The sequence below is a fragment of the Notamacropus eugenii genome, chromosome 3 (assembly GCF_028372415.1).
Source record: "Notamacropus eugenii isolate mMacEug1 chromosome 3, mMacEug1.pri_v2, whole genome shotgun sequence".
NCBI lineage: Eukaryota > Metazoa > Chordata > Mammalia > Diprotodontia > Macropodidae > Notamacropus > Notamacropus eugenii.
Genome location: NC_092874.1, coordinates 170026207 through 170037877, shown reverse-complemented (window position 1 = coordinate 170037877; position 11671 = coordinate 170026207). Strand labels below are relative to the sequence as shown.

The following is an 11671-nucleotide window of genomic DNA, read 5'->3' as shown; positions in this document are numbered from 1 at the left end:
GCGCTCGGTGGAGGATATACAGAGAGGTTTTGTGTTGCTTTGTTCTATAAGTAAACCAATCACTCTGGGCTATGAAAGTTCCGCCCACTCCTTTCCTCCCCTCAAGCTTCTACCCAGAGCGTTGGCCCCTGTGGGGCGGGCGGGGGCGGGCCTTCGCGGGGCTGGTCTCCTATGAGCCAATCAGGCTCGGGGGCGGTGTCGGGGGCCGGAGCTCCTTGGCCTCGGTGTCCGCACATGGGCCGCTCTTTCCCCGACCAGGGGCTTTGGAGCCGCTGCTGGGCCTATGCTGCTTTCTCCGGGCCGGGCTGCGCGCGTCGGGGACATGGCCTACTCAGTCGCCGCAGCCGTCGCTAGGCGGAACCTCGGAGGGATCCCCCGGCACCTCCTCCGCCGCGGCTACCAGACTGAGCGAGGGGTCTACGGCTACCGGCCCAAGCAACGGGAAAACGCGGAGCCCCGGGGAGGCCCGGCACGCGCTGCAGGTTCGTGGGGCCCGCGGCCGGGAGGGGAGGAGGCGGCTGTAGGGCCCGCCTCCCTGCTCGTCGTGGCCCTGGTGGGGCGGCCCCGGAGAGGAGCGAGGCCCGGGGATGTGTGCCGCGGCCCCTCTTTGTGCGCAGGGGGGGCCTGGAGGCTCGGGCCGGGGCGCGGAGTGCGGACTGGCCCGCGTTGTCCCGCAAGTGCGGGAGCCCTTAGCTCGGAACGTAACAGCACCTGAGGGAGATGAGACTGAAGCGAAAGGGAGGACAAGGTGCCAGCTCTTTGGAATCCCCAAGTCCAAAGGAAGGGACAGACGTCCATTTCCTAAGGTCTGGGGTTCCAAGACATTGGGAAAGTAGGACTGGGGTTGAGGGTGGGGGGCACTGGAGCATTGAGGTCCCAAGGGTATGGGCGCTGATTGTGTGGCATCAGGGTGAAATGGGAACTCTGGGCGGGGGGCTGGTCTTGGAAGGGTTTGGGCAGCTGGGAGGTACAGTGGACAGAGCGCAGGGGCTGGAGTCAAGAAAGATTCCTCTTCCTGAATTCAAATGTGACCTCAGACACTTTCTAGCTCTGTGACCCTGGGCAAGTCACTGAAGTGACTTCCTCAGTTTCCTCATCTGTAAAATGAGCTGGAGCAGGAAATGGCAAACCACTCTGGTATTTTTGCCAAGAAAACCCCAAAAGGACGCTCGAAGAATGGGATAGGACTAAAAAAGACTCAACAACAATTTGGGTTCAAAGAACATCACGTCTTCAAATCCTGGCTCCGGTCACTGGTGGACCTTTGTCAAATCACTTTACTTTTCTGGGCCTCAGTTTCCCTATATGTGAAATGAGAGATTTGGAATAGATGACCTCTAGCTCCAAATTCCTACTCCAAATCTGTGATCCTAATAAAACAGTATTTGGACTTGGAGTCAGGAAGAATTAGGTTCCAACTCTGCCTTAGATCCCTATTGGCAGCGTGAACCGGGACAAGTCACTTAATCTGCTTTAGTTTCTTCATCAGTAAAATGGGGAGAATAATAGCACCTATTTAAAGGGTGATTGTGAGGTTTAAATGAAACCATATGGATGAAGAACTTTGCAAACCTTTAAGCACTATATGAACCTTAACTGTTATTAACTGCAGACCTAATTTCATGACTACAAGTGATGTAAATTTTTTTTCTTTCAGTATTTCAAACCCACATTTCAGGTAGTTTCAGTGAATTTGGGTCCCAAAGAAATTTGTTCTATGTAATAAAATACTCTGGAAATTCTGTTCCTTTTTGGTTTTTTTGGATTTATGTATCCTTAGGATATCACAAAAGTCTTAGTGCAGTTTTTAGCTTCAATAGCATGAGGCATATATTTATGTGTGTGTGTGTGTGTATATATATTATGTATACCGTGTTACCAGGATCATAGATTTGGGGCAAAAAGGAATACTAGAGAATATCTATTCCAGTATGTATATTTAAAAACTCCCTCCACTAATGTAAATAGGCAACTTGTCTGTGATTTATAGTCTTAGAGAGTGGCTTGGAACACTGAGAAGTTAAGTTCAGCGGGAGGAAGAATTTAAATGACTGACTCCAGCAATGCCTTTCCATCTTCTACCCTAAGCCAGGTTGCCTCTCCTTACATTTATTTTTGTCTTTATTTGGTAGACAGTGTGAAATCTTTTGAGCTGAGAAATAACCTGATTTGATCTTTAAGTTAGGAAGATTAATTTGGCAGCTATAGATTGGTTGGTTGAGCAAAGGGTAATAGGGCAATATTGAGACCAAAAACTGAAAAACCAGTTAGTAACAGAGATAAAAGAGTTTTCAGGATGAGAGATAGAAGTGAGAATTATAGAATGTGTGAGTTTTCCAACTTTGCCCTAATAGCTTAATTAATCAGTATTCATTTTAAAGTTCTTTCTGTGTGCCAGGCACTGGAGGTAACAAATAAAAAAGTTTCTGCCCTCAAGGAGCTTAAGTTCTACCGGACTTGGGTGGACGATACGATGCCTACACAGATGACTTAATACTGGATGTGCATGTGTAAAGTCTACACATCTTTATTAATTACCTGTTATCTGCCAGACTTTGATTGTGCTAGGTGCTGGGAATACAAAGAAAGAAAAAGATAATCTCTACCCTCAAGGAGTTTATAGTCTAATGGGCAAAATGATAATGTACAAAGAAGATGTATACAAGATAAATTGGAGATAATCATCAGAGAGAAAGTACTAAGATTAAGGAGTAGTCGATAGAGGTTTTGCAGAAGGTAGGATTTTAGCTAAGACTTGAAGGAAGCCAGGGAAACCCAGAGGGGGAGATGTGGAAGGAGAGTATTGCAGGCATGCAGAATAGTTAGTGAAAATGCCTAGAATCAGGAGATAGTGTGTCCTGTGCAAGGGAGAGCAAGGAGGCCATTATCACTGGGTCATAGAATATGTGAAGAGGAATGAAGTGTAAGAAAACTAGAAAGACAGGAAGAGCCAGCTTGTGGAGGGGGTCCAAAGCCAAACAGAATTTTATATTTGTTCCAAGAGGTAATCCAGAGGGAGTCTCTGGAGTTGATTGAATAGGGAGGGGTAGCCATGGTCAGACCTATACTTTAAGAAGATCGATTTTACAGCCAACTGGAGGAATAGACTGGAACAGAGAGGCGAGAAGAGCCAGCAGCTGTTGCAGTAGTTCAGGTCTGGGATGATAAAGGCCTGCAAGCAGAGTGCTGGCAGTATCAAAGGAGAGGGGAAGTAGAAAGGACAAGACTCAGCCAATAAAAACAAATGCAAAATAAAAACATTAATTTGTGGTGGCTACGAATAGTTGAGAGGAATTAGTAATGGCCTTTTGAAGAAGATAGTGTTTGAGCTGAGCCTTGAAGGGAGCTAGAGATTCTAACAGGTGCAACTGAAGAGGGTGATCATTCCATGCTTGAGGGACAAAGGTATGGAGGTGGGAGATGGAATATCAAGTAGGCCAGTTTGGCTGGACCCTAGAGTTCATTAAGGGGAATAATATGCTATCACCTTGGAGAGATAGGCTGGATCCAAATGATGAAGTACTTTAAATGCCAAACAGAGGAGACACTGGGGAGCCACTGAAACTTCTTGAGCAATGAAATGACATGATTAGATCTGCACTTTAGGAATATCAGTTGGGCAACTGCCTGGGTAGATTGGGGAGGGAAAGACTGGATGTATCAGAAACAATTGGGCCTTTGCAATAGTCTCTGTGAGATGAGTGGGCTGGATTGGTGTTGGGGGTGTAAGCTCAGTTTTCACGTGGACAGTCTCGGGCAGGTAAAAGTGTGGACCTCTAAACCTCAGAGTTCTCACGAGGCCCCACAGGGAACAGCTGGGGATTGAGGCGTGAAACACGGGCTATCTCATGCATTTCCACCTCTTCTCAGTGGGGAAACTTGCTGGGGAGAGCATCCCACCCTTGAGATTGGTCCGTGGTCTGAGCACACCTGTTGTTAATTAGCTAGGGGCTGAGAGCACGCAAGGTATTCACGTGCAAACTATGCAGCAGAGAGCTTAAGTAGGGACAGGAAAACCTGAAGGTTCTCTTCTTGCTTCGGGGCCCTTGGAGGGAAGAGGGTCCCTCCCCTTTTCCACTCCCATCCTCTTGATGTATGATCCTTGCCCCTTGGGAGGAGGAGGATTCCTTTCTCCTGAGGAAGAACTCACCCTGCATATGGATACGTAACTAAGACCCTGAATAAAGCCTAACCCTTGTTTGACTCTGGAAAGTCTCTTCTCTCAATACATTTATCCGATGGCCACCGAACACCTGCGAAAGGTAAGAAGACTTGGGTAGCTCATAATGTGGTATGATTAGTGAGAAGAGGAACAAGACCTCTTAGGGAGGCAGAACCAACAGGGCAGGTGATTGAATATGGGGGCAACGGGTTGAGTAGGACGAAAGAGTCGGGATGATTCCTGGATTCAGACCTGATTGAAGAACCCACTTAAAGGTTTGTTGACCTGACTAACGTTAAGTAAACATTAAATAGGTAAATAGTAAGAATAGGAAGAACTATAAGATGATATCTTTGTCTTCAAGTAGACTATAAAGTTGTCCAAGAAGTATTTCTTTAAGTCAGTGAGATAGTAAATTAGCTGACAAAGCACCTATGTCCCTGTCCTCTCACTATACATCCTGAGCACTGAACACATATGTCCATTTTAAAATCATTTATTCTTATAAGATAGGGAACAAAAGAAGGGGAACAGATTCCCTCCCCTGTTCCTCACTCATTTTCTCTCACTGAGTTTGATAGATTGTATCCTTGCAGATGTTAAAATGTGCCATTTGAAATTTGTATGATAATGTATGATAACCTGGAAGGACTGTGAGGGGAGGAATCAGTGTTATATATTATAGACCTTGGCTGTTATTATTTGTTTTTTAAGGGGATTAACTTTCTTTACTTTCTTTTCTTATTTTTAATCAAATATTCTCCTACTTTGTCAAGAAAAAAACTTAGAAAAAAGTACCTTTTTTCTTCAAAAACTTCTCATATCTGTAGTTCTCTTCAAAATGATCTACTTACTTGCAGCTGCAGCTTTTTCTAGTAATTCTTATCCCTGTTTGGATAGTTAATGTTCTGCAACTTAAATCTTCAAAAACAAATTTTTTAAACGGCAGAGAGAATCTACTATTATAGATGAATTTTCAGACTAAGACATAAATAGCACTGAGTAGAAAAACTATAACTTGAGCAGGAAAATAATAGGATTGTGTTGAATTGGAAGAACTATTGAATTTAAACCCTTCTTTTTATAAATGAGAAAACTGAGGCTAAGTGACTTGACCAGAGTCACATAGCTAGTAGGAGTTTGAGGCAGGATTTAAACTCAAGTCTTCTTAACTCAAAGCCCTAAATATTGTTACCTACTCCATAACTCCCAATTCCACACTTACCTCCAGAACTATAATAATAACAATGATAATAGTAATAGCTAGTATTTCTGTAGCCCCTACTATGTTTGAGGCACAGCCATAGGAAAGGCTATGGTCTTGGTGGCCGTAGCAATTCCTTTACCTCTTCCCTTTTTCCTATCCCTTCTTTCCTAGCACCTTTAGCCAATTGCTTAATCGGTGATAATCTTTTCCAGATTCAGTAGGTAGGTCTTTAAAGAGACTTCAGAGAATCCACCCCAAATGTTCACATGGACTATCTGTGCCCTCCCTGTGGTAGAACATTCTGAGCTCGTATTGGTCTGATCGGCCACAGTTGAACATACCGTAACTTGACTCTAGCATAGTGATATCATTTTGGTCCTCTTCAGGAGTGAAAGACAACAACCAACCAACCAGGTAGGTGTCTAATCTCCTGAGCAGGTTTCCTCCAGTCCTGAGACCTAAGCCTGGTGCTTCCATGTTATTCTTCATTCATTCAGCAAACACTAATCAAGAGCCTGCTGCGTGTAAGGCATTTTTATTAGGTTCTGAAGAAAAAAGGGTGGAGGGGGGCAGGAGGGGAGAGGGGGAGAGAGAGAGAGATTGAGATTGAGAATCCTTGCCCTCAGGGAGTTTATTGCACCTGTCCACAGACAAGTATTTTAAGAGAGTATGGTATGGTTGGGAGCTACTAAAACATCTAAAAAGATTGCCTTAGGAATATTTGAAAAAGGAGAGAACATTTTGAGCTGAAGGGAATTTGAGGTTTCACATAATGTACCTGGACTGATTTTGAAGATACAGAAAGGCAGATATAAAAAGTGTGCTATAGGTGATAGCCTACAGGAATTGTGTGAAAACAAATGACCAAAAAGTCAGAGGTTATGCAACCACTGTTAACTCTAAAAATACCAAAGAGCTCACACAGTTTATCACAACCACAGTTAACTCTTAAGAAATAAAATTAAATAAAAACAAAATAAATAAATAGGGCCAACAGTGGTCATAAGCAAAAACTTTCTTTATTCCTTTGGAGGAGGGGAACGACACACATGGCAGGTCCTTCTGTAGAAGGAGACCCTCTTTAGTGAGACCAAACCTTAGTACACATAGTAGTGGCTACCCAGTGAGTTATAGCTCTGATAATGAGGGGGATCAGCAGCAATGACACAAGTTTGATCCATAGCAGGACTTCATGACCAGAACTTGTCCCCAAGCTTGGTCATTGCTTGTCCAAGATCAGAGAACACCTGGCGCCAGTCAAAGCAATACAATAATTATGTGATTTTGCCAGAGGATGAGTTCAAAGGATTGTTGTTATGCCAAACCTAGCACACAGCTTGCTTGCTGGACCTTGGCTCTGGAAAACAGGGTGTCTCCTAATGGTAAAAAGAGAGGGGCACTCCTGGCATAGGGATCCTGACAGAATGTAGATAGTTTGGGGGACAGCTAAGTATCCAGCAGATCTGATATATAGTGTATGAAGGAGAAGGATGTTGAATCAGGTTGAAGCCAGTATATGAAGGAGGTTAAAGGTCCAACTATGGAGTTTTGTGAGTTAATGTCTAAGCAGTTGAAAACATATTAAAATTTTTGAGCAGAGATCAGATTTGTGATTTAGGAAAATTATTTTGGCCACAGGTTGGAGAATAGATTGGAGCAGGATGGCATTAAGATCAGAGAGACCCGTTGAGGAGATATTATAATAGTTCAGATGAGACTGTTACGAGTACCTGAAATAAGATGGTGGCCATGTAGATGGACTGACATTAGAGATACTGGAAATACAAGTGATAGTACTTGGCAACTGATTTGTTTGAGTAGGCTGGAGTTGCGGGAGAACGGAGAATGAAGGATGAAGAGTGACTCTACAACTGGAAACCCCTGGGTTACTGGGAAAATGATGGCCCCATTTTGTCAATGGTAACAGAAAGAAGTTTCAATGTGAGGTGCGTTGAAGGGGAAAGATGACAAATTCCAGTTTGCATCTGTTGAATTTTAGATGCTGACATTGCACTGAGATTAGATCTAGCATGCAAAGCAGGGGATAGGAGTAAGCACTTCTATAATAGTGCCTTCTGTGTGCTAAGCCCTGTGCTGAGTCCTTTACAAATATCAATTTATTTAATCCTCACAACAACCCTTCAAGATCGTGCTTTTATCTTCCCCATTTTACAGCCGAGGAAAATGAAGAAGGCAGAGGCTATGTAACTTGCCTAGGGTCACATAGCTAATAAGTATCTGAGATCAAATTTTTTGGATCTTCCTGACTCTAGAGCTTGTGCTTTATCCACTGAACCATCTGGCTGCCTCCAAGGTATAGGAGGAGCTCAGGAGGGGGATTTGAGCTGAATATATAGATATAGATGGAACTGTAGATAATAGATTTGGGAGTCATCTGTGTAGAGATGATATTTGAACTTGTGAAAAAGAAGAGATAAGATCACCCATGCATTCAACAAGCATTTATTGACTATTAACAGTAGCTGCACAAAGAGAAAAGATGAAATAGTTCCCATAATAATTCTACAGGGGAAATAATGTATATACAGAACAGTCATTATAAAAGATTTTAAAATTTAAAAATACAGGGGGCCCTGACAGATACAGATGACACTGACAACAGAGGTGGCGTGGGGAAAGGGATCAGAAAAGATCTCATATAGGAGGTGGTGCTTGAGATCAGCTTTGAAGGCAGTTGGGATTTTGAGAGGCAGAGATGAGGAGGGAGGGCTTTCTAAGCGTGGGAATGGCTGTAAGAAGGAGACAGGACATAGAATGTTGTGGCTAGGGACAATGAAATAAATAGGTCAGTTTGGCTAGAATGTGTAGTGCTTGATGGGTAGTCATGGGAAATCAGTCTCGAAAGATAGGTTGGAACCAGATTGTGAAGAGCTTTAAATGGCACTTTTCTGTTTTTCCTTTGATGCCAAGAGGAAATTGAAGCTTTTTTTAAGAAATAGTTTTTTTTTTCAATTAACAAGCATTTATTTTCTCACTTTCTCTCCAGCCACCATTGAAAAAAAAGAAAACTTGTAACAAATGTTTCTTGAGCCCAGGAATGACATAGAGAGACCAAGGGAAAGAAAGAAATAACGCAGAAAGAGAAAAGAGGTCAAGGCAGAGAGGAGAGATCCAGGATAAATCCATATCCAATTTTCTTTAATTGATTTTAAACTTAAGAATCATCAATAAAAGATAACCAAAAGTACATAGAATTAAGAATAAAATCTTGCACAAACTTTTACCATTATAAGTGCTATCATCATCATTGTTATTAGAGCCAAACCAATTACTAACAAAAAATATTTACCTTGTGTCCCTTTTCAAGTCAGTCTAGCATTCTGCTAAATTTAATTTTGCTTTCTTTTTATATGCACTAATGTATATGTAGTGGAAGATCTAAGCAGCCGATGTTGCTTTCTCTCTTTCCTCCTCCTTCTCCTTCCTTGCTTTGTGAGGGGTAGGGGATGAGGAGACAGGCTATTATGGCTGCATCTCAAGCTGATATGATTCCAGTAGTAAAAAAATTTCTCAGCAAGTACCATGTAAGGTCCACTGTTGGAAGGAAGAAGACAAAATATTCACAAATGTGGGAGTGATTCCAGATGTCATGATCTTGACCAACAAGATAAACAAGTTTAACTATTAACAAGACAGAGAAGGCAAAGCCAAATGAGAATTTGTTTTTCCCTGCTGAATGAGAACAGCAGACTATAGAGATGGACAAGGAATGTAAGCTGCAAGACCTTTCCAGTAGTGAACTCAAGTCAATGAGATTTTTCCATTTGGTGTCTTGAATCTTTTAAGAGAACTGAGACCAAACCATTTTGGGGGGAAAGAAACCAAAGCAACAATACTCTAGATGTGTAATATGTTTTCTTTTGATAATAGCTGTTCCCTAGCTCTCATCATCATCTTCATTATCAAGGGATTGGGATATTGACCCTTCTATATTCATTATTACTACAAATGAATATTTATTGTCATGAATCTCTTATCTTTCATGAATAATTTGCCTCCTTTCTAATTATATATTTCCTGTATATCTTTTATACCATTTTTACCAGTCATTGTTAGCAATATTCTGTGTGCTTCTCACACCTCTTTCCATTGTCCTTTGAGTCACTTGCAATATTGATTTTTTTCTTTTAGAAACTGAAGTGTTCCATGATTTGCTGTCATACAGCATCATCAGGAAAACATTAAAATTAAAAAGATAGGTGTTTATGTCAGGGAGCATCTTAGAATCATTGAAAAGACTTTAGTCTACTTTGGAAACTGAGGAAATGTCTATTAATTGGGGAACGGTTGAATAAGTTATGGTATGTGAATCTAGTGAAATGCTATTAAAAATGATGAAGAGGAGGGATTCTGAGAAACCTGGGAAATTTTACATGAACTTGATGCAGAGGAAAGTGAGAACAATTCATACAATAACAGCAATGTTGTAAAAACAAACAACATAAGACTTGGGAACTCTGATCAACACAATGACCAGCCACAATTCTAGAAAACTCATGATGAAAATGACAGAAAGGTGAGAAACTCAGAGTACAGTTTGAGACTTTTTTTGAACAGGGGTGCAGGAATTTGTTTTGCCTGAGTATATGTCAGACAAACAAATGTGCTTGTTTTTGTTTTGTTTAGTTTTTCTTCCTTTCTCAAGGAAGAGGTAAGAGGGAGGCAGGAGAGAGAGAAGACAGATTTTCATCAAATTAACACAATAAAATTCACTCTAGAAAAAACTATGACCTGCTGTCTTCCTATTTAGTGTCAGATCTAGTTCATCATCCATCAGTAGTGATTTATCTGAGATACATACGAGTGTATTAACTACCTCAGTAGGTTGTCCTTCCAGTGCCATTCTTCACATCTCCTAAAATAAAGTGTAAACTCTCTGTCTTTAGTACTGAGTATAGTGCTTACAATATGGTAGGTTCTCAGTAAGTGCTTTGATTGATTGGCTCTCAGTAAGTGGATTGATTAATTCATCTGCTTGCTCTCCTGTGTGGACAAATGAGTGGTCTTATTCTGGTGCTGAATGTAATCATTACAATGTCATCCACAAAACAAAAGCCCCTGGAGGACTTCACCATCTATAGTGAAACTCATTTGGGCTCCATGGCAAATATTTTTGTTTTGTGGCTTACTTGATATTGTTAATCAGAGAATCTTTGAACATAGTTTTTTTGGAGTTACATCTATTTAGTAATCATGAGTGATCTTAATTTATGCATGAATGCCTTGGTAGTAGAGAACCTTTAAAACCCATTTACTATTCTGGGTCAAATTCTTATTTGTAATCTTTAAGCACAGTGGTGTCTCATGTTTGCTTATACCTTTCAGTAATTTGTGTGATAGTAAAGATGTAATCTGTTATAGAAAATTTGATGGGAGAATCTGGCTCTGCATATTTTCATTAAGAATATCCTTAATCCCTATGGAGATCTTTCTCAAAGATTTTAAAGAAATAAGAAAGTAGATCTGTGTTGGTGGTTACTGATGCCTTCTCAGTTATCTTTTTGTGGCTAATAATGTGCATGTTTAGACCTGTAATGTCATCCCGTAAGGAAGCCTCTAAGATTCTAAGTTGCAGATGACATCTAGATCTGCCTTGGTAAAGGGAGTTTACCATCCCTGTTGAGGAACAAGAATATGAGACAGGTGGTAGCTCTGGATAAAGCCTTGACCTGTAATCAGGAAGACTTTGAGTTCAAATATGGCTTTAGACTTAATAGCTAATGTATCTTTGTGCAAGTCACTTAACTTGTCTTTATCCAGGTTTCCTCATTAGTAAAATGGGACAATAAGAGTACCTATCTCCCTGGGTATAAGGATAAATTGAGATACTTGTAAAGCCCTTTGCAAACCTTAAAGTTCTATGTAAATGTTAGCTAATGCTATAAGCTGGACTCCCAGTCCTGTTTCATTCCGGCCAGTTTCCTGGCATGCCACTCTGAAACCATGGCTGATATTACTGTAATTCCCATCTGAGAGATGCTGTACTGATTGGTAGGTATCCATTATATCTAGCAGACTCCAGACCCCAACCATACTTCACCATGACCATTGCCAGTTCACTATAAGCATCTTCCTCTCCTGTCTCCACTCTACAATTCAGGGTGGGTAATCCCTGTTTTCTCTATAAGGCAAAGGCAACCAGTGTCAGCTTCTTAACTGTTCCCTTCCATCCTCTCTTTGGACTAAGACCCGATTGATCACCCCCATATCCCTATCCTCTATTTCCACTTGAGGCTAGGCTAGTTCCTTTCTTGCAGCCCTCCTGAACTGATACTGAGAAA

The 11671-nt window shown here is 41.6% G+C and overlaps 1 protein-coding gene across 1 annotated transcript in view; it reads left to right on the top strand.

Annotated features, from left to right (window-relative positions):
- Positions 1-205: 205 nt before the first annotated feature.
- The window catches only part of DHTKD1 (dehydrogenase E1 and transketolase domain containing 1), a 69071-nt gene continuing 57605 nt past the window's right edge, over positions 206-11671 (top strand). The window contains exon 1 of the mRNA XM_072653322.1: positions 206-482. Coding sequence (XP_072509423.1) covers positions 284-482 — 199 coding nt within the window. The 5' untranslated portion in view covers positions 206-283. The remainder of the gene's footprint in view (positions 483-11671) is intronic.